Genomic DNA, 16,911 nt, shown 5'->3' on the forward strand with positions numbered 1-16,911 from the left:
GCGCCAAGCATCATGGGAGTTGTAGTCCTCTGTCTCCTCCTTGGTGACGTCATGCACCCAGGCACGTATATGAGGCCTGTTTGGACATCACCTGTTTTTCATCCCACTTTTATGGGTCATTATGTTACATAATGCTTTAAATAAAAAAACAAGACCGCACCCTTAGGGAAATCATTTTACTGAAGCGGAATTATCCTTGGGCCTAAAGAATTATTAGGTGAAGGATGACACAGAAATAAGTTAGATTTTGGGGATAATGATGATAATAATAATAATGATAATAATAATAGCATGTTCTTGTATAGTGCTGCTAGTTTTACATAGCACTTTACAGAGACATTTTGCAGGCACAAGTCCCTGCCCCGTGGAGCTTACAATCTATGTGTTTTTTGGTGCCTGAGGCACAGGGGGATAAAGTAACTTGCCCAAGGTTACAAGGAGCTGACATCAGGAATTGAACCAGGTTCCCCTGCTTCACACTCAGTGCCAATCAGTGTCTTTACTCACTGAGCCGCTCCTTCTCCATCTGCTGAAAATATGATACTTTCACGAAATAATCCTTCCTCTGAAAAATGACCGCATTAAAGTTTACACCGTTTATACCATAGGTGGGCAACAATCATCTCGGGAGCGGCATACGGCGCTCTGTGGACCTATGGTTCAATCTGTCTGCACCAGTAGCTTGTCTTCGCTCCCTCAGCTGCTTAATGACAATGTGCTGATAAGTACTGTACTGCTCCGCTCCTGCGCTAATCACTATGTCCCACTGTAAGAAAATGAGCAGGTCAGGAGTAATGCGTGTGCAAGCATTATGCAGCTGACTGGAGGAGCGGGGAGATGGCTGCCATGTCCCTTCTGCCCGTGTTCATGTACGGTGGCAAGAAAAAGTTTGTGAACCCCAATGATAATTACAGAAATTCCATCGTTTTTCCAGGTGTGAGTTTGGGAGGCCACAACCTATATAAAGATCAGAAACGTGAGTTTGGTCTGCACCATACAGGTGTGTAGAAACACGTCATGCCATGATCAAAAAATCTCTCAGAACCCGAGGAAGTAGTATTGATGCTCATCAGTCTAGACAGGGTTACAAAACCATTTCTAATGATTTGGGGCTCCACCAATCCACTGTCAGACAAATGGAGAAAGTTTAAGACCACAGTCACTCTACCCAGGAGCGATCGTCCTACCAAAATCTCTCCAAAAACAAACTGGCAAATCATCCAGGAAGTCACAGAGAACCCCAGAGTAACATCCAAGGATCTGCAGGCCACTCTCGCCTTGGCTAATGTGAGTGTTCAGGACTCATCTATCAAGAAAAGACTGGTGTTCATGGAAAGATAGCCAGGAGGAAACCACTGCTATGTAAGAAGAACATTGCTGCCCATTTGAAGTTCACCAAAGAACACATAGATGATTCACAAGACTTCTGAAACAATGTTCTCTGGACAGGCGAGTCAAAGGTGGAACTTTTTGGCCTCAATGAGAAACATTGTTTGGCAAAAACAAAAACTGCGTTCGAACAAAAGAACCTCATCCCAACCATCAAGCATGGTGATGGGAGTGTAACGGTTTGGGGCTATTTTGCTGCCTCAGAACCTGGACAGGTTGTCATTGACACAACCATGAATTCTGCATTGTAATGCAGAACGAGTAATGTGTGGCCCTTCTGACGGCCCAGGTATAGCATGTTGCCTACCACTGTGTATGCAACACTGTCATTTGAAAACACAAGGAGTCCCTCCTGCATGGACCCTACAATTTCATTGTGATGCCCAAGGCGCATGGACATAGAAAAGCTTGTCCTTACCAATAAAGGACAGTCCAAGATCATGTGCTGAAGACCTCAAAATCTATGTTTAAAGGACATGTTTAAAAACTGTGTTAAAAAAGACATGAAATGCGACACGCTGGCGGCTGCTTCGCATCCAACTTGTGCTTTATTAATGCATTGGGCACAAAACAGGCGACGGCGTAAAGGGTTTGCCTATCCACTCGCCGTAAGGTTTAAAATCATGGATGTTATAGAATAGGGGGTTTTGGTGGTCGGTAAAATGTTGTTTTTTTTTTTTAATATCACTGAAAGTGTTTTCATATTCTTACAAAACCTTCCCCCCCCCCCCCCCCAATATCTGGCTTTTAAAGTTGTACAAATAAACACACATTTTATCTTTTTAACTACGAGCTCCCCGGCACCGGTTTCTGCTGGATCTTCTCTTTGGATTGATGGCTGGGTTGCACCGGACTCGACTTCTCGAATATTGTCTAATTCTTCGAGGGAGGTCCTCACATCAGTGATTGTCCTTCATTTCTATGCCCGGTCATTCTATATACGCCATTATTATCAATATATACGCTTGTGTGGTGTATGCAGTGCCCTAAACTTTCTCTTTGAATATACGCAGCTTGGGATTGTACTAAAATAGGATTTCTCTAAACAAAAAAAACATGCAATATGCGCTGCAGATTCAAACTTTGGCAAAACGTTCCACATCTCTACTATCGCTTTACTCCTTGTTGTGATATATTCAGTATATTATTAGTGCGTGAGCTCATTTAATTCCCAGAAAACAGGACTTTTCAACCTTTTTAAGAACTACAGGACACCTTAAAAATAGCTTTCTGGATTTTATAGAATGTATAACTAGATGACAGTATCACGTTTAACTCATTGTCACTCATTAACATGATCCATACATACATGCCACTGTCATTAAACAGGAGCCATACATACATGCCACTGTCATTAAACAGGAGCCATGCATACATGCCACTGGTATTAACATGATCCATACATACATGTCACTCATTGGATCATGTTAATGAGTGACATGTATGGGTCATGTTAATGACAGTGGCATGTATGTATGGATCATGTTATACATGCCACTCATTAACATGATCCATACATCCATCAATGAGAGAATAGGTGTGGGTGTGTGTATATAACACACATACATACTGTACAATAAAAAAAAGGAACTTCTGATCTTATCTGAGAAAATGTCTCTTATGGAATGGGATTATTTATCCCACTGCTCAAACTGCACATTCAGGATTCACAATTATTTTACTAATTCAATATAATTTAACAGGATGTGCTAAGTGTTTCTCAGAATCTGCCGAGCAGCTCAGGTTAATGTATTATTATATTTAGGAAGCCGTTGTCTCTTTCCCTGACCTAACACACACATTTAGGGCCTTATTTAGTAACCGGTGCTAAATCATAAGACACCTTACAACCAAGAATCATTTAGTAAAACATGGCCCTTGGCTTCTTCACTTAATGTTCTCAGCAGTGCTGCCCCATTAATCACCTGAATGGGCCATAAGGCGTCTTATGGACTAGCACCGCTCAGTGAACATGGCCCTTAGGCCCAGACCCACAAATGTGTGCAAAGTTTAGCACGCCTCCGCTCCCATGAACACACTTTTGTGGATCTGGGCTTTAAAAGATGCAACCCAAGCTATTTTTATTTTATTTTTTAACATGGGATTGAAGCAGGGAGTCTCATTAATTTCAGCTCCGGGGACCCCGCTTCTGGAGATACTTCCCTTTGTAGGGGGCATCGGTAGACGCTCCGCTAGCCGGGATCACGTAATAGAGCTTCAAAGCTCCCGCTCCCTGCGGGCCAATCGGAAGCCGTGACATCAGGTTCAGCTTCCTATTGGCCCGCATCTTGAGTCGCAGCTAGAGGACGGCGATCAGAAGAAAACAGGTACAGAAGAAACACGCCGCAGGGGGCGTGTTCCGCGCATTGTTACACATAGACAAGAAGTACTGTATATGTCATCCTACCAAGATATTATATCACAGAGATTTATGGGCAACTTTATTATTTTATGATCTTTCCGGTTCCATTGGGTCCATAGACCAAATAACAGTAATTATCTGTTGGACTATTGTCGTCCGTTTACTGACACCCAGCATGGAGTGGTAAATATAGGGGGAACCTTTCTGATCCTTCTTGGATCAATCCTTTAATGAGCTGCAAGCCTTTCTGGCAGGGAAACAAGACTTTCCCATTTAGGTTTTAATGTTCTGATATCGACTCGTTTATTTGGGCTACTGGCATGCGAGTGCCCCAAATAAACAAGATATAGATACTCTCTTGTCCGAAGTAGCGGCTTTATACCAAAAATCGCTTTAGTCCATGGGGATGTTGGCCAAATACAACCGTTTCAAACTATATAGAATTCCCCCTTGAGTCCAGATTCACAAAAGAGTGCCAAGCTGTGGCACACCGTAACTCCCATTCAAATGACTGGAAGTTATTGCGTGCCAACGCTTAGCACCCCTTAGTGAATCTGGACCTTACTGATAATTATAAAAATGGGAGATTTAATTTCCTGCGTTTTTCTGAAAACATTTTTACCAGGAATTAGTTTAACAAAGTCCCATTATTTATTTTTAACTTAATGAGTAGATTTACTCCGCAAAACACACGTAAAATTACAGAGCGCTTTCTCACCATTTTTCTTTAGAATATGATTTTTTTTTCCCCGTTTAGGCAAACACTTAAACCCAGGGGAGAAAAAAAGTATATATACCCCACAATACAAAATAGGAGTCGATAACTTGAGAATGTCACTGGATGAAATGGAAAGGATAGAGTCACTGTTTAAAGTATAAAACGATTTATTAATCCCTTTAGTTCAAGAGGTGTTGCATTGCCGGACCCTCTGGCATTCAAAGGGTTAAAAGACATGAACCTAAAGAATGCCCGTTGCATCGGTGTCACAGCTGGCACCTGTAATTAATAGCAGGTATTTATACAACAGGGTTTTTTCTCAAGTCTGTTACTAAGCTCAGTTATTCTATGGGGTTTCAAAACGGTCCTCCCTCTGCAGCTTGTACTGGATCCACACGCATATGAAAGACACTGCCCGCCTGCTATTGTAGCCTCATTCTCTTCTCCGGGGGTCCTTTGGGTGCTGTTCCTTGTTGGGAGGATTTCGCAGTCTCTTTTTCTTCCTGTTTGACCGTTTCCGGAGGTTGCTCCGGCTCTTTCTTTACCTGTTCCACTAAAAGAAACAGGAATCATTTAAAAAGACTTAAAAAAAAAAGTCATGCCGCAAACTTCCAGCCATTAATAAATACATATATAATATAAATAAATCTATCAGGGGGTCTCCAAAGCTGAACCCCATTCATTTCAGTTCCGGGGACGCCCGTCTTCCAGAGAAAGCTCTACTCGGCTAGCAGGGTTCACAATATGTCCGCTCTTCAGAGATTTCCTGGCCTGCGGCCAATAGGAAGCTGTGACATCATCGGTGCGGCTTCCTATTGGCCCATGTGACCCGGGAGCTTTAAACTTTGTAGCCATGCTTGCTGAGCAGCTACTTAGGAGGTAAGAATCTCCGGAAGCACAGGGTTCCCAGAGCTGAAATGAACGGGGTTCAGCGCCAGAGACCCCCAGAGATATATAGATATACACACACACACACAGACACACACACAGTGCCATTTGGATGAGCTCCTTTAAAGCAGCATTCCCTTCACAGAAAGCTTTTTCTCCCACCTACATGGATCCAGAGGTTGCTACTTTAATAAAAACAGAGCTGCTCTACAATTTCATGACATGGAGGTAATGGCGAGTCCTTATCCTCCTTACGTACGCAATCACACTTTGTATAGTACATTGGAGAACCTCTCTCTGATGAGAATGCTGGAGATAAAGGAATGGGCTGGGAGCGGACAGAAGGGAGCAAGGAAAGAAGGCTCCAATTTATGTGAAAAGGATTGAGACTCGGGAAAGTGGTGGAAATGTGCAGCAGACAGAACAATGCTGTAAGGAGACTGACAAGTAAATATACGGCAGGAGATCAGAGCAGAGATACAAAAGGGTAACAAAAGTCAAATATTTCACTGCATGAAAGGTTTACATGTGAGAAAAAAAATGAAATGAGTGCATACTGTACTGTATACGGAGCCAGGGACTGTGACCGATTCAAACAGTCAATATACACGTTGGGGTGTTGAAGTCACAGCTCGAACACGCTAATGCGATACAAATTATTTGTGCATTCTACCCCTGGTGTCCGATTTGTTGCATTGATCTAGGAAACTGCGACTTACCAAGTACTGGCTTTTCCCCTGGTTTTTGCTGCAATATAAAGAATACAAACGTTATTAGATATTACCCGTAACCAAACACATTAACCCTTTCCGGTCCAATGTCGGACTATATCCGACACTACTACTTTCCACATGCGGTCCAATGTCAGATCGCGTGGAGGGAGGAGGGAGGGTGAGGCGCCGGCAGCACATCCCCTGAACACTTCTCCCAGCAGCCGCACTGATGGGGGGCCCCCCTTCCTTCCGCCCACTCCTGCGCCGATCCAACCCCCCCCCAGTCCTGCGCCGATCCGCCCCCAGCCCTGCACCGATCACGGCAGGCAGCCCCAGCAGCTGACACGGAGGTAGGGGGGTGAGGGGGCTGTGAGTGTGGTGTGTGTGGTGCGTGTGCAGTGTGCAGTGTGCGTGTGCGCGCAAAAAAAAAGCTGTATGTTTTTTCCGAAAATTAAATTAGACCTACTGGCGCACTTAATGTAAATTAATTGGACCGCAAAGGGTTAAGGCTCATTTCCTGAGCAGTTGTCCGGCTAGGGAGGATGTGACATGTCTTCTGGTAGACGACTGCTTAGCAAACACGGCCCCATATATTGCGGTTTCTGGCCCTGCACTGCAGATTTACCTGAACAAATTTGGGAGGAAATTTTTGCCTGAGTTCCAGAAGCAAGGCGTCTACCCTCTGCCTCTGGAAGAGGGAGCTGGCTTCTTCCTTTTTCTTTGCCTTTGGCTTGGTCTTATCTGGAAGGACACACAATAACAGAGCAGGCATCACATGCAATAACTACTGAAGTCTGTAGATTGCTGTGCTGAATTGGGATACATGATAGAAACGGCTTGCACATGATTCACCACCTCGCTGGGTTGGGAGAGTCTGTGTTTGCATTACCCCAGTGCGCAGTAGAAGTTTTTTTTACTTGTTTTTATTGCCCACCATAACCTGATGGTTTCTGGTATGCAGCTGGCTACACGCTTCTCAGTACAGAGATAGTCAGCTTTAAAGAACCATTTACCAATCCATTATACCAGTTAAAGGTATCAACTCAAAATCCACTGCACGCATTGTCATTCTACCTACTTAGATTGTAAGCTCTTTGGACCAGGAACTATTTTTTCTAATGTTTGCTGTTAAGTCTAAACAACTAATTCCCATGTTTCCTATTTTGCCCTGTGTATTACTGCTGTACAGTGCAACATACATGGAAAGTGCTATTCAAATAAAGATATACATACTTGCACCAAAAACAAAAAAAATACTTTTTAAACACTTTTGTACTTCACTCCCAATTCTGATCATTCAGATTTCCTCCGTCTCCCCCCTTTATCCCCCCATTGTAAATTGCTAAATACTTTGAAATGTTCATCACTACAGTTTTTGCCTACTGCTATACTATTGGTGCTGCGAGGTTAGTACGGCCAACAAAGTCTGGTAATGAGATGAATATAAAACGCGCGACACGAGAGAAAAAGAGAAGAGAAATATAGAGAGCTAGAGATAGAGAGCTAGAGATAGATATATACATACCCCGTTATAGCACGATTCACTACAACGCAAATCCACTTATAACGCGGTGTGAGTGTGGCTCCCGATTTAGAAGGGGGGTTTTTTTTTTTCTTCAAAGCTTTATTGACAACAGACACACACACACACACACACACACAATACTTCCATGCACATCACATCCTCCCCCTGCCCATCACATCCCCACATATATATATATATATATGCACACTGTCTGTATGTGTGTTAGAGTGCAGCAATTACCAGGCCCCCCCGCCCCAACAGTGTAAAAGGGGCAGCACTCAATCCTCTAAGTGTTGAGAGACCTCTTCTCTGTGTAACCGGATCCTAAGCCCTCCCTCTCCACCCCCCAGTCAGAAGTACAGCAGTAAGATTGTTGTTCGCTTCCAAGCAGGGAGAAAGTGAAATAAACATCATTATAGTAATAAAATCCCCAGAAGAGGAATGGAGAAATCTGCAGGTTTGATTGTGGAAGAGGTGAGAGACCAATATATATGTATATGATGCACATTCATTCATTATAGGAGGACATCGGAAAGAGATGATTGTTTAGTGAACTTTATCTGTTGTGTTGCTTCCCTTCTGTGCAGTGACAGGACTGCTCCTTATAACCAGGGACCAAGTCTCAGTCTGTAACCAGCAATTGCCCTCTTTTGTGCTTATGTGCTACATGTTTTATATCATGTTTTAGTGGGTCTCATTCACCATACAGTTCAATGTATAAGCTGTTTAGATACTCGTATCTTTTGGTAGTTTCTGTCCCCAAAAGGGATCTTCGTCAGGGTTACCCAACCCAATGAGAATCACAAATACACAACTTTGGGGCAACACGGGAGGCTGTGGTGTTGCCTTGTAACATACACACACCACACCTCCCCCCCCCTCCCCGGAGATGGAACATTTGCAACACACACACACAAACACACACCCCTCTCCCCGTACCTCCGCCAGGGGGAAGGAGAGAGGGGGACTGGCTCCAGGCAAGTAAACATCCCGGCATCTCCAGACTGCGTGAGATCCCCCCCCCCCCACACACTTTTATTTAACAGGTTTATGTACCAAGACCTGAAAGGGAAACACATCAGATGGTTTTCCTTTACAAGTACATGTTTAGGTGCGTCAAATAAAGCATTGGTACTTTGGTGCTTAGTTCCCTCCAATACCATGACACTTTAATTACTGTGTGTACCTCGTTCCTCCTGGTCCTTAAAGTGCCACCAGTAGCCTTTAGACGGGTGATACCGGCAGTATGACATGGCCTCGTCAAACGCAGACTGTATCCCGTGCACTGCAGTCAGCTAGAACAACCAAGTACCCTTTAATGAGCAGTATCACACAGCAACAAGTAGTAATTACAGTATTTATTCACAAAATACTTTTTGCTACCCATGTGTTAGGTTTGTTACATTAAGACTTTACAAGCTCTTTATATTCAGGCCTGAAATCTGGCAAAAAATATTAATATCATGGTCCATACAACGGCTTTTGTTAGCGATTCAGACATGACGGAGCAAAGGCATGATAGTGCTCAGAGCTGGGTTATAATGCAGTTCTGAAAAGACAGGATGGGTAGACTTACTGCTCTGGAGTTGATGACCGATCCAATATCAGGCGCCTGATAGATCACGCCAGCAATGATGTAGTAATCACCCAGTGGAATAGCTGCAAAGGAAGTTTACCAGTCTTCAGGTTTAAGGTTGGAAACACACAGATACCCAACAAGCTCTGAGAAACACCAAACATTAACATTAATGTGTGTGTGTGTGTGTGTGTGTGTGTGTGTGTGTGTGTGTGTGTGTGTGTGTGTGTGTGTGTGTGTGTGTGTGTGTGTGTGTGTGTGTGTGTGTGTGTCAAAAGGAGTGCTAGTGGGCGTGGCTAAATGTTTACAACAAAAATGCCAAAAGCTACTTCCAATGTGACAAAAATACACAGTGGAATACCTATATATTCTCTTGAAAAAGGGTCATTTAGTTTAACCCTTTGGCCAAAGTGTCTTAAGCCTGCTGCCACTTCAATAATTACATTATAATTACAGGAAGAATGATCTGCATTGGATCTGTCGTAACCCAGCAAAATGAAACAGACTTGCCAACTTGGAAAGTGGGGAGGGCGAGCTTAAACCTTGTGGGGGGAGGGGAGGGGCCACTAACCTCCCAAAAACAGCTGAGACAAGCTGCACAATGTTAATAAACACACAGATACCCAACAAACTTTGAGAAACCCCAAATATTACTGTGTGTGTGTGTGTGCGCAGTTGAGGCCCCTCCCCCCCGCCCACAAGGTTTAAGCTCGCCCCTCCCCACTTTCCAAGTTGGCAGGTCTGTTTCATTTTGCTGGGTTACGACAGATCCAATGCAGATCATTCTTCCTGAAATTATACAGGTAAATAAGAATTTTAACTCAGGTAGTGTTAGGACCTGCTAACGGTCATGCCTTGAAGTGGCAGCAGGCTTAAGATGCATTGGCCAAAGGGTTAAACTAAATGACCCTTTTTCAAGAGAAACTATAGGTATTCCATTGTGTATTTTTGTCACATTGGAAGTAGCTTTAGGCATCTTTGTTTGTTTTTTGTTTTAAGGTTGGAAACCACTGATCGTGTAAAGTCTTGGTAAGGATAACAATAGATCTTAAAATGCATTGTAACAAATTACACACAGAGCTCCCAATGGAAACGAAACTTCCAACTCATACACAAACAAAATAATTAAGAACGATGGAGGTTTAGAATGTTCCTCTAAACTATTAATGGGGTTTTACTCACCCTGTGTAGGAGACTGTCTCTGCTGCTTCCTAATGATGAACAATATGGGTTCCTGAGCGTGCAGCAAAATATATTCCACACCAACCATCTGACTGAAAAACACACGCAAGTGTAAAGTAGAATGTAGAACAGAGGTTCCCAAAAAACAACAGTTTTGCCTTTGAAACCCCAAAAATCATTTTGAAAGATTAAAGACTTCCTTTATTAAGTGGTATATGTTAACGTATTTTGAAAGCTCCCTGGGCAGGGACTCCCTTTCCTATTGTCTGACTTTGTTGCACTTATTGTATTATAATTCTCTGTACTGTATCGTCCCTTTTGAAAAGCGCTCAGTACACTGTGGACGCTATATAAAGATATACATACAACTGGGTTCATGATTCAGCGTAACTAACCTCTTTCTCACTGTCACTTTCTCTTACCCCCTTTTCGCTGTCCTTTTTCTTTGCCACTCTCTACCAATATGTATATCCCCCACTTCCTCCTGTCAATTCATGCCCCCCTTTTTAAGTTCCCCCAGCCTCCTGTAAGCTGGTCATCCCTCCCCAGGTTGGGAAACACTGCTGTAGTAGGTGTATTAATACTGGCGATACTGTAGCTAGACTGTTTTACAGGCGGTCATACCCACCACATTGAGCGGCTCTCCATATAAAAACAAAACAACTGTATGAAAGAGGAGTTTTTTTATTCAAGTGTTCCTTATACCCTTATCCCATCCTGATCTTATCAGAGAGCCAATAAAGGCAAAGTTAGAGGGAAGATTTTTTTTTTGCCTGTGCAAGTTCTTGAACACGGCAATATCACAATAGGGAGCAGCACTCCCCTCTCCAAAGTTTACAAAAGAAAAAAATAGGTGATATTTTGGTTACATGTTACTGGCACCATCACTTTGGTCCAAGTATGCACTGACCCGTTAAACTGGCAAACAATCAACTCTCTCCTTAAACAGGGATGCAAATGTATAGTCAAATTGGTGTCACTCAGAAACTTACTTCAAATGGTCTAGTGTCAACCTCTGCATCTTAACCACCTCATTGTTACAAGTCCTATCGTAGAACGGGTTGCTCCTTTCTGAGAAATAGTCCAGGACTGTCCCATTGTTCAATATGGGAATCCAGGAACTGTCAACCCAGGAAATGCCCAGCAAGTTATCTGCAGTTCAAAAAAAGAAAACATTGCTAGTGATAGAGAAACCATAACTCATCCACACCCTTCTAGGGGCACAAACAGAACAATAGCTTTAGTAAATCAAGATTTTTACCATTTCTTTAGGCAAATGCAATTGAAAGCTGGAGCTTGTGCAAACAAAATGATATATATATAGCAACTGTAAATATTACTGTATGTTCATTTGTGAGAGAGAGAGTCCAAATATATTTTACATTAGAAAACAGAAATCGGCACAGCTGAGATGACAACTGTAACATAATAATGTAGAACCACTTTATTTTTAAGGTATTCCTTTAATAGGGCTAACCAAACTACACAAGAACATGATATAATAAATACAGTTACATTTGCAACTCAACTTTTTATATGTATTTAAACATAGGAGAGATCTGATATCAAAAAAATAAGGATATGGAACCACTATATTTTTATATGATGCATTTGGTTGGATTTACCTAAAATATAATAATAATAATAGTGATGATGATGTGTGATTCAGAGAAAGCACTGACTGATAGCCTTTTACTATCTTCTTATTTGGGATATAAAGGAGCTGATGTCCATGTGATTCTGCTTCCCTGGCATTGCTACTACAGCAGGAGTTCCCAAGCAAGCACCTGGTTCTGCGCCTCTCTGATCAGAGATTACAGAGCAAATTACCTACCTCTGATATCCACAGCCGCCATGCTGGAACGCACATACAAACCCAACTTCCTGACCAACACTAATGATGTCAAAATAAAGCGACACGCGTGTTTCCTGCCAACACATGAATAGAGAATCATAGAGTTGTAATATGAACAGCGCGCCCTCTTGAGGCAAGAGGGTTCTACTACTAGTTAATAATATGCTTTCTAATAAATTAAACTCTTCCATCATTATTGATATGATTTTAATATTATTAATAATAAAACATTTATCATTTCTAAATTGAATTATTCCTTATTAATATTGTTACTATTGATGATAAGTAATAGTTACTGTTTAGCAGGCTGTTTTGTTATTACATTAAGGGCCAGATCCAAAAAGAGCTGCTAAATTTTATCACACCTTTCCTGCCATTTCTGGCTGGCAGCTGAGGCGTGCTAAAGCATAATAATATGCCAACATATGCCACAGCGCAGTAACAACAGATGAAAGCAGTTATGGGCTAATTGTGTATTGGCCATTTTTTTTTTTACTTAACACATAATAGAACACATTTATCTTGCAATAAAGATTCAGAGCCTACATGGTTATATGAGCTTTATGTTTTCTACATTTAGTTATTTGCAGAAAGGATGATGAGGATTTACCTTAGGCTCCGCTGCATTCTTTTATACAACCTGAAATACCTGAAATACCACGAATACCACAGCAGACACTGCATAGTGTATTTGAGTTGAGAAAAATTGGTCAGGAGCTGAGGTTCTGTGCAGCAGACTGACGATCATATGTCACATCAGTATTGCCAACAAAACCCCATTTATGGTGTGATTTTAGCTAATCCCTGCTTTGTGAGGCGCTATTTCCTGTTATATGGTTATTGCGAACCAGGATGCACCAGCTTTGAAAGACAAACATTGGTTCAGACTGTCAGCATGATATGAAATCAGACTTTGTAATGTGATTTATTTTGTCCAGATTTAAACAGGGCTAATGCTGTGTCCACGCTGCCACTGACTGCGCTTGGCGCGGTCAGCACAATCTATTGAAATCTGTCTGAAACGCGTGCCCGGGCGCTGGGCGCTTGACGAGACAGATTAAATTGAGTTTGAGGCACGCTGAGGGATCACATGACCTCAGCCAAACAGCGCCAGTCACTGCTAGGCCACGCCACCCGCGCGTACACAGAAAACGTTGCTGGACACCCTGGGCTCATGCTTGGAGAGTTGGTGACGTCACCACTCTCAAGCATAAGCGCGGTCAGCGGCACAGGAAACGCAGCCTAAGGCCGCTTGAAGCGGGTGCGTTTCTTGGCCATGGTACGCGTGCCATCTGTGGGCGTGTCTAAGGACGTGCCAGTGACGTCACGGAGCTGGTTCGCCCTCATTGGGCGAATCGCTCACGTGACCTGTCTGTCGCGCTGAGAAATCAGTTTAACTGATTTCTCACACAATGCGCACCCCCTCCTACTTCTGCGCGGACGCCCCCGCACGCCGCATGGACGCGAACACTGCCTTCAGGTACAGAGATATGGTTGTGTAGCGCACAGCATCCAAAAACGAAGGCAGGTCTGGCGAAAACTTTCTTTATTTAAAGCAAGGCATAAAAAGAGGGATGCAGCCCTTCAACGCGTTTCGTGCAAAGCACTTTGTCAAGAAGTGCCTTTACACGATATACAGCCACTTAAATACAAGAGATCGCTCAACTCTCGCGAGATGCGATGACGTCATCAGACCGCTATTAACCAATGAGACAACCATACCCCGCGCATGCTGCCTTCAGGTAGTCTGTTCCCACCCGGTCTGCGGTACCATGGCCCCAGCCTTAGCCATACAATATCTCACAGCTTCTTCAATTAGTGTAACCTTAGCACCACTACATATGGCCATTGTCTCATTCAGGGACAGCTCCACTAATGATTCTGGAAAGACCTAGCTGGGTTGTGGTATGCTATATAATGACATAAGTGTCTCGACTTGTCTGCTAAGAACATGTTTAGTTTGTGTTGGAACACATTGCTCCTTTCGCAATGGGAAAAAGTTATCTATTAGTTAGCAGGATTCACAGAGCTCCTTTGTTTTCTTGGAGAACATTTTTATAAGCACTGCTATTCAAGTCACTGTTTTTGCTGCGTCTGCCTGTGAGATAAATGATGTGTTGCACAATGTAACAAAGTGAACGCGGGATCGAGCTCTGATATCCTTTTTTCAGGGGTTAGGGAAGAGATGTGTGAAACTGTTCTAAATTCAGTGTCGGCATTTTGTGGGGTTCGTTCCCCCAAATTCGATTCCTTTGCGTCACGTTTTGCGTCACGTTCAGCCTCACACGTTCAGCTGAATACTGTCGCAACACTTTCCGCAAAATTTCTCCAGGATGTGTCTGCCCTATTTTAAGTCTCAGCATTAAGCGAATCTAGCGATTTTAGAGAATTTAGCACATTAGCATAGTAAACAAAATTGCACTACACGTTGATTTAATGCACGTCGCATCGCTTGCAAACTCTGACTCTGCTCTCATTCATTTTGCATGTTCGTGACCTGATGCGAAAGCTTCACTAATCTCTATTAGTTCAAAGCTTTCAAACCTCTCAGGGTCATTTATTGGGTAAGACTCGAGGAAGGACCCTGAGAGATTCGAAAGTTTGCAACCAGGGCTGGTGCAAGGGAATTCAGCACCCTAGGCGAACCTTCAGCCCTGCGCCCCCCTCCCCCCCCAAATAAAATTACTTTTGGAAATGTTTTTCTTAAACGTTACACAGTAGCGCCCCCCATCCATTCTAGCCTCCTCCTCCTCTTCTCACCCTTTGCTCTTCTCTCACCCCCACCCTCCTCCTCCACTCTCACCACCCTTCCTCCTCTTCTTCTCACCCCTCCTCTTCTCTCACCCCCTTCCTCCTTCTCCTCTCTCACCCCCTTCCTCCTCCTCCTCTCTCACCCCCCTTCCTCCTCTTCTTCTCAACCCCTCCTCTTCTTCTTCTCACCCCGCCCCCTCCTCCTCCTCTTCTCTCACTCCCTTTCTCCTCTTCTCCTCTCACCCCTTCTCCTCTCACCCAATTAATGCCTACCAGTGGTCTGCGGAGGGCACAGGCCGGCAGGAGCGGAGCAGCGGTAGAGATGGGTGACAGGTACGAAGCAGGTAGCGGTAGAAAGGGGAGTGGCGGGAGAGGAAGACAGAGCACTGCGGGAGCGGTACAGGGCGGCAGAGGAGGACCTATGCTGTACCAGCGGCAGACACCAGAAGTTAGTGAAGACTTCCGGGTCAGACAACTGGGGTGCGCTACTCCAAGCAACCCTCCTCCTCTGCTGCCCTTTGCTGCTCATATGATGCTCTATCTCCCTCTCCCGCCACAGCCCGTATCTACCGCCGCCCTGCTTCATGCCCACCACCCGTCGTCCGTGTTCCTCCTCCACTCCCTCGGCCCCAAGAATGTGCCACCCCAGGCGACTACCCAAGTCCAAACTACTTGGTCCAATAAAAGGTATCATACCATATAGTACACCTATTCCCTCTCCCTCCTGTGTTACTACTTAGTAACCATCATAATATTATTAATAACAATCAGTCAACAACGTTCAGACAGATTGTAATTAATAACCATTGATTAGATCAGTGATTCCGAACCAGGGGCTCCTTGAAGCAGTCTCAGGGGTTCCTCCTATGGACCAAAGACCCCCCCCCCCCTCCCCATGGGGGTGGGGGTTTTTTTGTATGTATTTTGTAGGGTGGATTGAGTGAGAGTGGGGTAATTGACGGAAGGTAGGGGCGAGAGTGAGAAGAGAGGAGGGCAGGAGGGAGTGAGTGAGGAAAAGAGGGAGTAAGAGTGAGACCCACGGGATAAATACATGCGAGGCGGGAGGGGGGAGAGTTAGTGAGATGGATGGGAGAGAAATACATGGGTAGAGGGTGGGAAATAGAGGTGGCTCGTGAGGTGTGACATTTGTGACTGACCCCTGTCGAACCTAATATGTGTCAGCCAGATAAGGGTTACCCGAGATTTTTCGAAATACTTCAAGGCTTCCTCCAAACAAAAAAGGTTGGAAATCACTGGGTTAGATTGTAAGCTCTTCTGGTAAGGGACCCCATTCTCTCACTGTTTACTTGTATGAGTACTGCACTTATACAGGAGTACTACAATTAGGGATTTGTCTTGCATAATATCTTGTGTTACGAACATTCGCTCGCACTATATACATTTAAAAAATACGATAACTAAAATCACTGCTATAACAATATCCAGGGCATGTCGTGAAAGCGTTTATACTTGTAGATCAAAGCATGAAACTGTCTAAAACTATAACTCAAAAACAACAACAGTCATTTTAATAACGTTACATCCCTGCGCTACAGGTAGTAATATATCCACTTTCATTTAGGTCTCAGAACAGCTGCGCCAAAGTATCTGGAAAGTGCAGGTGTGGATCCGACAGTATCCTGAGGACATAGTAATTATTGGCAAGATTCATTTTCCTATTGCGAAACAGCAACACTGACAGGATATGAAAAGTGCTGTCAAATCCAGCTACTATTTGCATTTCAATCATGCCAGAGTCTGCGGAACTGACTCATCCCATAAATATGGATATGTTTTCGTAGGTGTGTGACAGTCTCCCCCCTGCACTTTATTCTATGTAGTGAGGAGCAGCTTATGCAAGTTAACAATGCATCATTCTGTGCTACCCCACTTCTCGCTATATTGAGCATGCTTCACTGTTTAATACACGCGCAGTCCCACTAAACTACATG

General features: G+C 43.7%; 1 protein-coding gene across 1 annotated transcript; it reads right to left on the minus strand.

Annotated features, from left to right (window-relative positions):
* Window positions 1-4,618: 4,618 nt before the first annotated feature.
* Window positions 4,619-12,282, minus strand: MED6 (mediator complex subunit 6). The gene is made up of 8 exons (XM_075614205.1): window positions 12,188-12,282; window positions 11,346-11,505; window positions 10,354-10,445; window positions 9,172-9,254; window positions 8,782-8,890; window positions 6,696-6,811; window positions 6,077-6,104; window positions 4,619-5,022 (listed from the first exon to the last, which is right to left on the minus strand). Exons 1-8 carry the CDS (start codon window positions 12,207-12,209, stop codon window positions 4,892-4,894), a joined length of 741 nt encoding a protein of 246 aa, XP_075470320.1. The 5' UTR covers window positions 12,210-12,282; the 3' UTR covers window positions 4,619-4,891.
* Between the last annotated feature and the right edge of the window lie 4,629 nt (window positions 12,283-16,911).

Source organism: Ascaphus truei, chromosome 9, assembly GCF_040206685.1.
Source record: "Ascaphus truei isolate aAscTru1 chromosome 9, aAscTru1.hap1, whole genome shotgun sequence".
In the NCBI taxonomy this organism is placed as follows: domain Eukaryota; kingdom Metazoa; phylum Chordata; class Amphibia; order Anura; family Ascaphidae; genus Ascaphus; species Ascaphus truei.

Coding starts and splice junctions, on each gene's coding strand:
- MED6 (XM_075614205.1), bottom strand. CDS start 12,209: ATGGCGGCTGTGGATATCAGAG. Junction 10,446..11,345: donor TTGACACTAGACCATTTGAA/GTAAGTTTCTGA, acceptor TGTGTTTTTCAG/TCAGATGGTTGGTGTGGAAT. Junction 5,023..6,076: donor AGGGGAAAAGCCAGTACTTG/GTAAGTCGCAGT, acceptor TGTTTCTTTTAG/TGGAACAGGTAAAGAAAGAG.